This window comes from Leucoraja erinacea, chromosome 39, assembly GCF_028641065.1.
Source record: "Leucoraja erinacea ecotype New England chromosome 39, Leri_hhj_1, whole genome shotgun sequence".
NCBI lineage: Eukaryota > Metazoa > Chordata > Chondrichthyes > Rajiformes > Rajidae > Leucoraja > Leucoraja erinaceus.
In genome coordinates this window covers 4,782,895-4,798,251 of record NC_073415.1, presented here as the reverse complement: position 1 = coordinate 4,798,251, position 15,357 = coordinate 4,782,895, and the positions used below count along the sequence as shown (strand labels likewise).

Below are 15,357 nucleotides of genomic sequence, written 5' to 3'. Positions count from 1 at the left end.
GCTACTCCTCCTTTTCCCTTTCTTGTCCCCACTGACCCCTGATCAGTCTGAAGAAGGGTTTCAGCCCGAAACGTTGCCTATTTCCTTCGCTCCATAGATGCTGCTGCACCCGCTGAGTTTCTCCAGCTTTTCTGTGTAACATACTGTGTAGCTTCTTGCGTTCTTGGGCAGAGCCGTTGGCAAGCTGTGATTCTGCTGGGCACGAGGCATTCTGTGATGTCTCCGAAGACGTTGGTGCGAGCCATGGATTGAGTCGTTGAGCAGAATCGGAGACGTGTGGAATTTCCTTAGCCTCCTGGAGAAGCAGAGGCATGGGGTGCGTTCATATCTGCAGCCTGAATGTGGTCGGACCAGGACAAACTGTTGGTGATATTTATGCCAGAGACCAGGATTCCATCCTGACTATGGGTGCTGTACAGATTTGTACATTCTCCCCGTGACTGCGTGGGTTTTCTCCGGGTGCTCCGGTTTCCTCCCACACTCCAAAGACGTACAGGTTTGTAAGTTAATTGGCTTCAGTAAAATTGTAAATTGTCCCGAGTGTGTGTGTGGGATAGTGTTAGTGTGTGGGGGTCGCTGGGAAGTGTACTCCACCCCACTCCCCGAAGTCTATAGGTGCAGATTCTACCATCATTGAGTTGTTGAAACTTTAAAATAAGAAATGTTTGGGGATTCTTCTGGGTGAATTAATTGGGAGAGGTCCCCTACAGCAAGTGGCCTTAGATCTTGGTCAATAGGGGTGTTGACTTGAAACATCACCCAATCCTTCCCTCCAGAGATGCTACGGATTTTTATATCTACCTATATCTGCAGTTCCTTCCGATACTAAGCATCTGTCCTCCAGTTTGGTACTGCAGACCCGCCATCTAGTGGTCAGACTGAGTGCTGCGCAACACACCACAAAACATCCAATATAACCAGAGTCCTTTACCTAACAGAGTCTCAGCGCTGGGTAGATTCACGGGACAATCGTGACTTTTATGAATGGGCAATAAATATGCAGAAATAAACTCTCAAATAATAAAAAACAAACACTTATTTAATAGGAAAAATGTTGAAACAAGGAATTGCAGATGCTGGTTTATAGTCTGAAGCAGAATCGTGACCCTAAAACGTTACCTATCCATGTTCTCTTGGGATGCTGCCTGACCCGCTGAGTTACTCCGGCATTTTATAGCAGGTCGACTCGGAGCAGAAGCCTTCATTTAAACATAACATAGAACAGTACAGCACAGGAACAGGCCCTTCAGCCCACAATGTCTGTGCCGAACATGATGCCAAATTGGTCTCCTTCAACCTCTGACCTTAAAGATGCGCCCTTTAGTACTTGTCATTTAATTTAGACTTTGGAGATACAGCACGGAAACAGGCCCTTCGATGAAGCGAGTCTGTGCCGACCAGCGATCACTATCCTACACACACTAGGGACAATTTACAGTCTGTAGAAGGGTTTCGGCTCGAAACGTTGCCTATTTCCTTCGCTCCATAGATGCTGCTGCACCCGCTGATTTTCTCCAGCATTTTTGTCTACCTAGGGGCAATTTACAATGAATGGAGGCCAATTAACCTGCAAACCTGTACGTCTGTGGAGTGTGGGAGGAAATTTGAGCACCCGTTAAAATACCCACGCAGGTCACGGGGGGAACGTACAAACTCCGTACCGACTGCACCTGTTGTCGGGATCGAACCGGGTCTCTGGCGCCGTGAGGCAGCAACTCTACCGCTGCGCCACCGTGCCGCCCGATTTAGACAGTGCACAAAAATATTCATCAGCTGTGGATTGGTTACGACTTCAGTGAACATTCAACGCTGTCGGTGAGTTTGGACATTAGAGGAACCATCGACCGTTGACTGTACCCTGCGGCCGAGATGATATCCGCGAGAGATAGCCATAGACGGGGGAGTTATTTGGCAGTGACTGCGTAGTTGCAGAGATGTACTGCAGGGAGCAGTGATCTTCCATTGGATGCTCCCTAAATGCCCCTGTCCCACTTAGGAAACCTGAACGGAAACCTCTGGAGACTTTGCGCCCCACCCAAGGTTTCCGTGCGGTTCCCGGAGGTTGCAGGTGGTTGCCGGAGGTTGCAGGTAGTGGAAGCAGGTAGGGAGACTGACAAAAACCTCCGGGAACCACACGGAAACCTTGGGCGGGGCGCAAAGTCTCCAGAGGTTTCCGTTCAGGTTTCCTAAGTGGGACAGGGTTACACTGCGACGGTCCATAAGACAACTGGCGGCCAAGAAAATGCAGAAAGTTGCAGAGCGCCCAGAGGAATCCCATGCGCTCACTGGGGGAACGTGCCAACTCCACACAGACAGCAGCCGAGGCCAGGATGGAAGCCGGGTCTCTGGCACTGTGTGGCAGCAGCACTATCAGCTGCACCACTGAAGGCTGCCACAGGAATGTAACCAGTTGTTGCTGCCCATTACACTCCAGTTTATTGTCACGTGTGCCGAGGTACAGTGAAAAGCTTTTGCTGCGTGCTAACCAGTCAGTGGAAAGACAATACATGATTACAATCGAGCCATTCATAGTGTACAGTTTCATGACAAGGGAAAAATGTTTAGTGCAAAAAGCCGAACAAGGTAAAGTCCGATCAAAGATAATCCGAGGGTCACCAATGAGGTAGATAGTAGCTCAGGGCCGCTCTCTAGTTGTGGTAGGATGGTTCAGTTGCCTGATAACAGCTGGGAAGAAACTGGTCCTGAATCTGGAGGTGTGTGTTTTCACACTTCTATAACTTTTGCCCAATGGGAGAGGGGAGAAGAGGGAGTGGCCAGGGTGTGACTGGTCCTTGCTGGGGCAACGTGAGGTGTAGATGGAGTCAATGGAAGGGAGGTTGGTTTGTGTGATGGTACGGGCTGCGTCCACAATCCACTGCAATTTCTTGGAATCTTGGATGGACGGAGCTGTTCCCAAACCGATCTGTGATGCATCCGGATGGAAGGCTGTCTATGGCGCATCTGTAGAAGTTGGTGAGAGTTGTTGGGGACGTGCGGATCTTGTTGGCGCTGGTCACCAGCGCTGTTGGTAAAGGCCACAATCAACATTCATTGCTGTCGGTGGGTTGTAAGTTATGGAAAACTCACTGACCAATGAGTGCAACTGTGGCTGGATGATTCAACCTTCAACCTCATTAAAAAAAAAAAAAAAAAAAAAAGTTGTACCATGGAGACTCGACCAAATAGACCAGGGGTTTGTTTAACCATCTCCATCTTGCAGGGTCTTTGATCAAGCCACGTGAAATGATCCTTTGCATTTTTTTCCTGTGATATTCCGTTTTTAGTTTTCGAGATATATAGCGTGAAAACAGGCCCTTCGGCCCACCGGTTCTGTGCCGACCAGCGATCACCCCGTATGTTGGCTCTATCCTACACACACACTAGGGACAACTGACGGAAGCCAACCCCCGCAGGTTTGGGATGTGGGAGGAAACGAGAAGGTGAGGATGCAATCAATTTATAGATATAAAAAAGAAATGTGAAAGTGAGACCACACCTGGAGTATTGCGTACAGTTTTGTCCCAAATCTGAGGAAGGCCATCGCCCCACCGGTTCACCAGACTGATTCCTGGGATGTCAGGACGATGAAGAAAGACTGGATAGACTTGGTTTATACTCTCTAGAATTTAGAAGATTGATTTATAGAAACTTACACAAATTCGTAAGGGGTTGGACAGGCTAGATGCACAAGATTGACGATGAAGTCCAGGACCCCACAGCTTAGGATTTGGGGGACGTTTAAAACCGAGATGAGGAAACACACAGAAGTGTGAATCTCTGAACTCTCAATCAGAGGGTTTGAGGCCAGTTCATTGGCTTATTTAAAAAAGAAATGGTGTCAGGATCTGGTGAGGGGGGGATGAAAATACGAAGTTGGTATATCCCTTTTTGCGTGGTTTTCCTAATACAGCTTGTGTTTCTTTTTCTTTCTTTTCTATGGCCTTTCTTAACTTTTTTCCCTAACTTTTTTCCCTAACTTTGTTTAATAGGTCACATTTTGGAGTGATTGATTTGATATATTTACAAAGCTTTTCAAGTCAAGAATAGAACCCAAAACGGAATGGATTATACTTGGAATAATAGGAGAAGATACCAATTTAAATAAAGATCAAAATGTTTTTTTTAATTATGGGTTAATAATTGGAAAGAAATTGATACTTAAATTTTGGAAAAATACAACCATACCAACTGTTAAAATGTGGATTAGGAATATGATGGACATAGCACGCCTTGAAGAAATGAGACTCCGACTAATAGATAAATATGACCAATTCTTAAGGAGTTGGTCTCCTTTCATCGACTTTTTGGAATCATGTGATGCAGCGGTACCGTAAGGATTGCTGATTTCAGTTCATGACGCGGATAGATCTACATCTCCGAATACAGATTTGAAAAATTCTCTTTTAAGGGGCCTTCTCTTCTATTTCTACTTTCCACTTTCTCTCTTCCTTTTTTATTTTTTATATACACACTTCACGTTTTTCTACTCTCTACCATCTATTTTTCCACTTTTTCCTCTTTCTATTGTTTTCTTTTTCTTGTCTTGCTTACTTCCTTCTCATAACATAAAACTAGAAGTTGTACATAGAATGGATTACGGTATTACATAGTTGGCACCTAAAATTAGGTTCCACTGTACTGTTTTGTGCTGTATTAACTTCTAATAAAATAAAAAATAAATTAAAAAAAAGAAAAAAAAGAAATGGTGTCAGGATCTGGTGAGGGGGGATGAAAAATACGAAGTTGGTATATCCCTTTTTGCGTGGTTTTCCTAATAGAGCTTTTGTTTCTTTTTCTTTCTTTTCTATAGCCTGTTTCTTAACTTTTTTCCCTAACTTTGTTTAATAGGTCGTTCTTTTTGATCACTTTTTCACACTAACACGACTCTCTCTCACTTTCTTTACTTTCTTTCTTTCTATCTTTCCTTAAAGCTTAAAAAAATGAAGGGGTACAATAAATGTAACAAGATATATGTGGCTTGTACTATTGTAATTTACTGTACTTCTAATTTAAAAAAAAAAAAAATTATTGATTATTAAGTTATTGTATGATTGGTTATTGTTTATTTATTTGTTGTGATTACGGGCCTGTAAAGCTACAGCAAGTGAGAATCGCATTGCTCGATGGCTGGTATATGCTCATGATTTTGTGTACTAGTCATGTCTCTACTATTTATTTCATTCCCCTTACATGTTTTTCCTCTACATGCTAAATTTTTGTAAGGTGTCCTTGAGACTCTTGAAAGGCGCCCATAAATAAAATTTATTATTATTATTATTATTATCCCACCTTGAACAGCTGCCTGCGAAGTCAGTCTGAAGAAGGGTCTCGACCCGAAACTAGACACAAAATGCTGGAGTAACTCAGCGGGACAGGCAGCATCTCTGGATAAAATTTATGGGTGACGTTTTCGGGTCGAGACATTTCTTCAGCCCGATTTGAAACGCCACCTATTCCTTTTCGCCAGAGATGCTGCCTGTCCCGCTGAGCCACTCCAGCATCTTGTGAAGACGGGACTGGGGGCAAAGTATTCTCGACCTACGGCACCACCCAAGCCGCGGTGAGGCAGCTGCATGAAAGATCAGAGAGCCCTTTCCCTTATTTATTTTTCACGACTTAAATTTCTGAATGTCACATTTTGCCATTTTATACCAGGGTTTAATCTGCTCTTGTTCGCACCTGAGAAATGCTGTTGACTCAAGTGAGGGGAAACTCTTTGATGTTCAGTTGCTGTGTCGCTGGCTGCAGGTGATGGGGCAAAAAAATATTAACACTTCCTGGTCATTTAGACACCGGCTCAACAGATGAATGGTCAGAGGCCAGACGCCAGCCAGACAGCGACATAAATGAATGAGCCAACACTGCATAGGTCAGATTAGCACACAATGCCCACCGCAGAGATACTTGGCTGGCTTTAAACGATGGAAAGGACTTTCATATGAATATCCTGTAATTTCTCCTGCAGGGAAGAGCTGCAGACACTGGTTTAATTCTAAGATAGACACAAAATGCTGGAGTAACTCAGCGGGACAGGCAGCATCTCTGGAGAGAAGGAATGGGTGATGTTTCAGGTCGAGACCTTTCTTCTGACTGATCAAGGGTCTCTGAAGAAGGGTCTCGATCAGAAATGTCACCCGTCAAGTCAAGAGAGTTTATTATCATGTGTCCCAGATAGGACAATGAAATTCTTGCTTGCTGCAGCACAACAGAGTATTGTAAGCATAAATACAGAACAGTTCAGATCAGTGTGACCATATACCATAGAATTAAAAAAAAATATATATATATACATACATATATATTACACACACACACACACACTGACTTGGGCTCTGACTTTGACTCTGACATCGGGGGGAGAGGGATGTGCAGGGGAGAGATAAGTTTTTTTGCCTTCCATCACAGCGAGGAGGAGATGCGCTGTTATGGATGTCTGTGTAAATATGACTGCAGAAACAACATTTCACTAGCCTTATGAAAGTGACAAATAAATTGAGTTGTACACAGCCTGATAAAGTGCAATAGGCTGTTATAGTTCATAGTTTGAAGTTGAGTTTAATAGCCTGATGGCTTTGGGGAAGCAGCTATTCCTGAACCTGGATTACCAGATTTCAGGCCCCTGTACCTTCTACCTGAAGGCAGCGGGGAGATGAGTGAGTGGCCAGGATGGTGTGGGTCCTTGATGATGCTGGCAGCCTTTTTGAGGCAGCGACTGCGATAGATCCCCTCGATGGTGGGGAGGTCAGAGCCGATGATGGACTGGGCAGTGTTTACTACTTTCTGTAATCTTTTGCACTCCTGGAATGTCAGGTTGGCGAACCAAGCCACGATGCAACTGGTCGGCATGCTCTCTACCATGCACCTGTAGAAGTTCGAGAGAGTCCTCCTTGACAAACCGACTCTCTGTAATCATCTCAGGATCCACTCCTTCTATCATGAGATGCTGCCTGGCCCGCTGAGTTACTCCGGCAATTTGTGTCTTATCTCCCTGTAATAATTGTACAATATCACAAAGTTCATTTGTGCAACATCATCCGGGGACTCACTGAAGCTCAGTGCAGCCAACGCCAAGGCTCTGTGGGAGAGGACCACAGTCTAGGGTCCTTCTGCTGCTGGACATTGGGGGGGCAGAGTCTGGTGGGGCCACACCCCCCCCGCCAAACAAGGGAACGGAGATCACCCCTAGGGCCCACATGAGTGGCAAGGGTGTTCGGTAAATTTGTAAACACTACATTACGATGCAATGAATATATGTATAGCCTTCGAAAATGTTAGAAGATTTTTTTGCAACGGTTCCTGCACTGTACACTTTCTTTAAACATTGAATAAAGTTACTTTTCATTTTTATTTTAAAAGGTTGAGTTGCTGGCTTTCAGAGACCCGGAATTGATCCTGACTACGGGTGCTCTCTGTATGGAGTTTGTACGTTCTCCCCGTGACCTGCGTGGGTTTTATCCAAGATCTTCGGTTTCCTCCTACACTCCAAAGACATACAGGTTTATAGGTAGTCACCCCCCCTCACCGGTCTGAAGAAGGGTTTCAGCCCGAAACGTTGCCTATTTCCTTCGCTCCATGCACCTGCTGAGTTTCTCCAGCAATTTTGTGTACCTTCGATCTTCCAGCATCTGCAGTTCCTTCTTGAATGCATTTCATTGTCTCTGTACTGTACACTGACAATGACAATTAAAATTGAATCTGAATCTGAATCTGAATTGAACACAGGTTTATAGGTTAATTGGCTTGGTATAAATGTAAATTGTTCCTAGCATGTGTAGGATAGTGTTAGTGAGCATGGATCGCTGGTCGGCACAGACTCGGTGGGCCGAAGGGCCTGTTTCTGTGAATGTATGTGTTGCCGCTGAGAATGTCGGAAGAGTTTTTGCACAGCTCTTTTTGTACATATTAATAATTCTGAATTATTTTTGGAAATTAAAAAAATATATATGAACCCAGGGACATTGGGGAGGGGGGCAAGTCTGCCACAGACACCCCCTCAAACAGACATATCAATGCAGGCGGGGACATGAATGGCAAGACTGCTTGGCGTCAGGATAGTTTGTTCACACTACTGAATATAATGCTGATGAATGTATAATCGTTGTGAATGTCAGAAGAATTTTTGCACTGATCTCTGTTCTGTATCTTTTTTTATATTCTCAATAAAGTTTATTTTTTGTAAAAAGAAATTTGCGTTGAAGTTGGTTGTATTTTGAATAATCTTCAGTTCTACTATGGTGCTAAGTGCTGGAGTAACTCAGCGGGTCAGGCAGCATCTCTGGAGAATATGGATAGATGATGTTTCAGGTTTGGACCTCTCCTCAGGGCAGTATTCCAGCACTTAGCCCCAGCATTTTCTGTCCTATTTTGTGAGCCAGTACCTGCAGTTCCTTGTGTCTACAATTTTAATATGTATAAGAATTATATCCATGGAACTGTAAATTGAATGACACTTAATTTCATTACCAAAGTCTGTACAATATTGCCAGCTATCACATCCAGTTTTAAGTGTGTGCTACCAAATCGTTTTCAGTAGACACAAAGTGCTTTAGTAACTCAGCGGGTCAGGCAGCATCTCTTGAGAAAAAGGATGGGTGATGTTTAGGGTCAAGACCAGACTTCAGAGAGACATCACCCATTATTTTTCTCCAGAGATGCTGCCTGACCTGCTGTGTTACAGTTATAGAGTGACACAATGTGGAAACAGGCCCTTCGGCCCCAACATGCCCACCGACCAGCTACACTAGTCCCACCTGCCTGCGTTTGGTCCATATCCTATATCCATGTGTATACTCCAGCACTTTGTGCCTATCTTCGGTATAAACCAGCATCTGCAGTTCCTTTCCACACCAATAGTTTTCAGTATGCATCTAGTTTTAAATAAGTAGTGTTTTCTGCAGTGCTTTAATGAAACTTGCACTTCAGTTTTTCCCTTCATAGAACATGGTCACAAGCCCTTAGGCTACAAGGTTAATTCCCAGGATGGCGGGACTGTCTTATGCTGAGAGAATGGAGCAGCTGGGCTTGTACACTCTGTGGAGTTTAGTAGGACGAGAGGGGATCTCATTGAAACATATAAGATTGTTAAGGGCTTGGACACACTAGAGGCAGGAAACATGTTCCCGATGTTGGGGGAGTCCAGAACCAGGGGCCACAGTTTGAGAATAAGGAGTAAGCCATTTAGAACGGAGACGAGGAAACACTTGTCTCACAGAGAGTGGTGAGTCTGTGGAATTCTCTGCCTCATAGAGGGCGGTGGAGGCAGGTTCTCTGGATGCTTTCAAGAGAGAGCTAGATAGGGCTCTTAAAAATAGCAGAGTCGGGATATGAGGAGAAACATAGAAACATAGAAATTAGGTGCAGGAGTAGGCCATTCGGCCCTTCGAGCCTGCACCGCCATTCAATATGATCATGGCTGATCATCCAACTCAGTATCCTGTACCTGCCTTCTCTCCATACCCCCTGATCCCCTTAGCCACAAGGCCACATCTATATCCCTCTTAAATATAGCCAATGAACTGGCCCATTTACCCTCTGTGGCAGGAACCCTCTACTGATTGGGGATGATCAGCCATGATCACATTGAATGGCGGTGCTGGCTCAAAGGGCCAAATGGCCTACTCCTGCACCTGTTGCCTATTGTCCCAACGCAACCAATATGCCCCATCCAATCTAGACCCATTTTCCCCATAAACCCTCTAAATCTTTCCAATCCATATACCTGTCTAAATGTATTTTAAATGTTGTTATTGCATCTGCCTCTACTACTTTCTCTGGCAGCTTGTTCCATATATGTTCCACCCTCTGTGTATGAAAAAGTTATTTGTTAGTTTTCCCTCTCACCCTAAACCCTTGTCCTCTGGTTCTTGATTCCTCTACCTGTACTGGGAATGAAGTCTCTGTGCATTCACCCTATCTGTCCCCCACAATTGTATACACCTCTGTAAGATTACCCTTCAGTCTCCTACACTCAAAGGGAATAAAGTCCTTCTGAAGGGGCAGCTCCTCAAGTTTGGGCTCCACTTTAGTCCGACCCTAATGATTTTTGGGCACCCTGTACAGAGGGGGGAGGTGCGGGAGGGAGGAGGGGGTCTCACTGTCCGTCTGCTCCTGGGCCTGGCCTAGATGGTCCAGGCAGCGGATAGTCGATGGCAGCACAGTGGTCGGCTGCCCGCCCCTTTTCCGGGGTTACCTCCGTGCCTGCATGTCCCTGGAGAGGGAACACACGGTGTCCACGGGAACTCCGGAGACCTTCCGCGAATGCTGGTCGCCGCTGGAGGTCGAATGTATTGTTGATTAAATTGCTAATATTTGAATTTGATAACTTTGTAAAATGCCACTATAGACATTCTTTGATCGTGTTACCACTCTGTATTTTTGTTTGTTCTGAATAAAAGCATTTTGTATTTTTTTGAAAAGGAATAAAGTCCTAGCTTGCCCAGCCTTCCCCTACAACTCAGACCCTCGATTCCAGGAGACATCCTCGTGAATCTTCGCTGCATTCTCGCTAGGTTAATGACATCTTTCTTATAGCAGGGTGAGCAAAACTGAACACAATATTCCCAAGTGTAGCCTCAGCAACATCTTAGTGTCATAGAATCATACGGCTCTGAAACAGGCCCTTCGGCCCAACTCCTTCAAGCCCACTCAAGATGCCTCATCTAAGCTTGTCCCATTATCTGCTTTTGCCCCATATCCCTTTAAATCTTTCCTCTCCTTGTCTTGTACACTAGTTACATCAATTCATGTATTGAGTGTGTTATTCACACCATGCCCACAAAAATATCGTCACAGATCCACAGTTGGTGATTTATTAAAAATATGATTAAAATTTTAAAAGTGAAAACATGACAGGACATGGGGAGGACTAGGTTTAAGGTGAAGGGGAAAGAGTTAAAAGGAATCTGAGGGGTAACTTTTTCACACATAGGGTGGTGGGTGTATGGAACAAGCTGCCAGAGGAGTTAGTTGAAGCTGGGAATATCCCAACATTCAAGAAACAGTTAGACAGGTACATGAATAGGACAGGTTTAGAGGGATATGGGCCAAACGCGGGAAAGTGGGACTAGTGTAGATGGGACATGTTGGCCATATGAGCAGAATTAGGCCATTCGGCCCATCGAGTCTACTCCACCATTCAATCATGGCTGTCTATATTTTCCCTCTCAACCCCATTCTCCTGACTTCTGCTCATAACACTTGACACCCTTACTAATCAAGAACATATCAATCTCTATCTTAAAAAATATCAATTGACTAGGCCCCCCCCGCAGTCGTCTGAGGCAATGAACTCCACAGATTCACCACCCTCTGACTAAAGAAGCAGGCAAGATGGGCCGAAGGGCCTGTGTCCACTCTGCATGACTGGGAACTCTATGACACAGTCTCTATATTTTCTGTGGGTGCAGCAGCATCTATGGGGCGAAGGAAATAGGCAACGTTTCGTCCCGAAACGTTGCCTATTTCCTTCGCTCCATAGATGCTGCTGCACCCGCTGAGTTTCTCCAGCTTTTTTGTGTACCTTCGATTCTCCAGCATCTGCAGTTCCCTCTTAAACTCTATATTTTCTGTGATCTTCACATCTAATGAGGCCATAAACAGCTTTGAGGATCACTCCCCGACAACACACCACAAACTGATAACAATCTTCAACCAATCTTATCATCCAGTCGGTAACAATGCAGGAGTAGCCCTTTTTAAAGGTGGTTTTCCCAGTCGCCAGCACCTACTAGCAGCCAGGCACCATGTTCAACATGTGGACAGACTATCTAGAGTTGAGTTCGCTGGTGCAGAGTATGGTTGAATCCCGGCACTCACCGGCAGAATCGAGAATGGAGACGGTGTGGAGAACACTGGACACTGGGCTGGCCGATGTGCAGAGCTGGAGGGCAGCTGGTGACTCAAGCCAACCTGTCTGGAAGAACAGCGTTACCGAGATACAACACACACCAGAAGCGATGAGGAGCCAGGGTTTGATGGAACTGGGGGCTGGCCAATTTTTGACAGCAGACACCGGTGCTGTAGGAAGAATGTATCGCAAAGGCATGAAGGAGCATCGTCTGCTCAATGTATTGGGGGAATCACAGCACATCCCATTGATTCACAATTCTCCATCTCCCCACAGAAGTGCAGAAAGACAAGCTGGTGTATGGAATTGTGAATCCAATGTCCTGCCATTAAAACATAGAGAGGTAAGACATAACTTGCTGGAAGACCTCTTTCCATCGACAGGAGGCTCTGGAGATAAGAAGGCATCCGGAGAACTTTTAGTTGTGCATTTTGGGGAGAATGGCCTGCTCCTCAGGGGAGACATGTCAGACTGTGATTTCACTGCCAGTAAGATGGGTCAACAGTCCAGTGTATGTACATTCTGTAAACGAAACGGAGAGTCGAGAAAGACCTACACTTCACATATCCTCAAAGACGCAAGCGGCAAGGTTGTTTGTCCAATTCTACGTGGATACACCTGCCCGCTGTGCAATGCCACTGGGGACAAAGCACACACCAAACGCTTCTGCCATCTTCAAGGTAACTATCGATCTACCTACAGGAAAACATCCAGAAACATGGACAGCTAAGACTTGTTAGTAAACCACGCTGCAATGTGGCATTTTGGGTCGAGAGCCGTCCTCAGAGGAAAGTCACCCATCCCTTTTCTCCAGAGATGCTGCCTGACCCACTGAGTTGTAGAGTCGTAGAGTGATACAGTATGGAAACAGGCCCTTCGGCCCAACTTTCCCACACCGATGTTAATCATCATCGTTAATGTAGCATAATATATGTAGCAAACGTTTGATACTTTGATATTTTGCTTCTATGCTCTGTGGAGTTTCTTGTAATACTTAATAACAGCCCACAAGTTTAGCAAATTTATCTCTGTCACCCCGGTGTGTCAGTCAAGATCACTTTAGTTTGAAAAGCAGTGTTTTCATTGTTAATTAAAATTGGCAATGTTGTACTGGCTGATGCCAAACTGACCGATCAGTCAAGATTAACGCAAAAAGCTGGAGTAACTCAGCGGGACAGGCAGAGAGAAGGAATAGAAAACGTCACCCATTCCTTCCCTCCAGAGATGCTGCCTGTCCCGCTGAGTTACTCCAGCATTTTGTGTCTATCTTTGGTTTAAACCAGCATCTGCAGTTCCTTTTTACACATATCAGTCAAGTTGACTTTGGTTTGAAAATTAGTACGTTTAATAGTTCATTAAAATTAGCAATTGATATTGTAATCACTTTATTTCAAAGTTGTACTTATTTATATTGATCTAAATAAAATAAATATTTTTTAGGTTTTTCCTGTGATGGATATTTTAAAATGCAAACATCATTGCGGTAAAACAAAGCCTAGTTTTCTATTTGTGCCTTCCTCTGTTTACCCAATAACCCCGATGCTTATTTGGTCTAGAGTCAGCTGTGTAAATAGTCTGAAGAAGGGTCTTGATCTGAAATGTCACCCATCCATGTTCTCCAGAGATGCTGCCTGAAGTTACTCCAGCACTTTTATAGTCAAGTCAAGAATTTGTCACATACAAGGGTCTTGGCAATGCTCGCGGAACAACAAAACAACCAAACAAATTATAAACACAAGTAACACCATATATTTTACGAAGGTTCTGAAGACTGGTGAAAAGGCGTTTACCCATTGTCTTCTCTCCAGTGATGCTGCCTGTCCCGCTGAGTTTGCCTGACTCCGGCATTTTGCAGGGGTGTCTCTTATTTTTTGCTCTGGTGTCCTGTTGTATAGTTCCTGCAGGGGGGTGACCTGCAGTTCCTAGTGCGTCCCGACACTGAAGCCTTCTTGTCCTCACCAATTCCGAACCAGATGGTTTTCTTCACAGATGCGCAGAAGCACTGCCTCGACACTCGTTTCCGCCTGCTACTCCAAATCATTTTTGAGAAGAGTCTTTCTTCAGCTTAGGATATGGATTCTAATGTATACAGACCAGGGAAAGAATCCTGAACGGTTTCATCATTGCTTAACATAAACGAAAAGCGGTAACTCAGCTAAAAAAATATGCAAAACTGACAAATGTTTCTAGAAAGAGTTCCTGACCTGAAATCGTTCCCTATCCATGACAACGGTGTTCTGAACCAGATCCAGACCTACCGCTGCCTGATCCTGCCGAGTTACTCCAGCACTTTCCCGCTGTACTTTTTTCTTATAAACCAGCATCTGCAGTTCCCCACACTGAAACTCTCTCCACATATATCGTTGAGTTACTCCAGCCTTTTCTTCAGCCTAATGTATACAGCCTTTTATAAAACGATCTCTAAAAAAATATGCAAAACTGACAAATGTTTCTAGAAAGAGTTCCTGACCTGAAACGTTACCTATCCATGTTCTCCAGAGATGCTGCCTGACCTGCCGAGTTACTCCAGCACTTTTAACTATGTCCTACCTGAACAACTATTCCTACTTGTTCAGGTAGGAAGTACCTGCTAAAAAAAAGTGACTGAACTGTCAATGAACTGAGGAATTAATGTTTTTTTTTCCCAATTTAATAGTGCCAACCAACATCCATTCACGATTGAAATTAACGAAAGACCCATGTGATACAGAACAGCACCAGTACAGGCCCTTCGGCCCACATTGTCCATGCTGAACATGATGCCAAGTTAAACTAATCTCTTCTGCCTGCATGTGGTCCATTCCGAACATATTCATTTGGTGGGCAAGACAGCTTTTATTAGTTTCTACGCACCTACATTCACCTGTCCCACCTGATTTTCCCCTCCCCCTCCCCCCCACTTTCTTCACCTCTCCTGTTCCCCACCCACCTGCTTCCATCATTCACCCATCAACCAGCCTTTGGCCTTAATCCCATCCCTGATACTGCCACCTACTCTTCCTTCTCAGCCCTAATGTAGGCACTCGACCCAAAACATGAACTTACTGCGTATTAACCTGCTGAGTTCTTCCAGCATTGTCCCTCGCTGCTCTACATACCGGCATCTGCAGTCTGTGTTATCCACGCACAACTTTCCTAACAAGTAGTTATTGTCTTACTGGGGTGGGAGATTGGAACCTGCATGTGGTCCACCCTGTTTTGACGAATGCAATCAACCCGTCATGCACAATCAAATAAGATCAAATAGAACAAGTTGTCCTACAACTTTAGGCTGTGCACGCCATACACAAGAAGATTGTCTTACTAACGTGAGTCAAGTTCAAGTTCAAGTGAGTTTATTGTCATGTGTCCCTGTATAGGACAATGAAATTCTTGCTTTGTTTCAGCACACAGAACATAGTAGGCATTTACTACAAAACAGATCAGTGTGTCCATATACCATTTTATATATATATATACACATATGCTTGGGAGGCCGAATAAAGTAAATAGAGTCATACAGGGTGTAAACA

General features: G+C 44.6%; 1 protein-coding gene across 1 annotated transcript; it reads left to right on the top strand.

Moving 5' to 3' along the window:
- The first annotated feature begins 11,504 nt into the window (after positions 1-11,504).
- Positions 11,505-13,360, top strand: LOC129714342 (uncharacterized). The gene has a single exon (XM_055663888.1). It carries the CDS (start codon positions 11,742-11,744, stop codon positions 12,573-12,575), a length of 834 nt encoding a protein of 277 aa, XP_055519863.1. The 5' UTR covers positions 11,505-11,741; the 3' UTR covers positions 12,576-13,360.
- Positions 13,361-15,357: the final 1,997 nt, after the last annotated feature.

Bases quoted from the DNA above. Each gene is read 5' to 3' on its own strand.
- LOC129714342 (XM_055663888.1), top strand. From the start codon at position 11,742: ATGTTCAACATGTGGACAGACTATCTAGAGTTGAGTTCGCTGGTGCAG.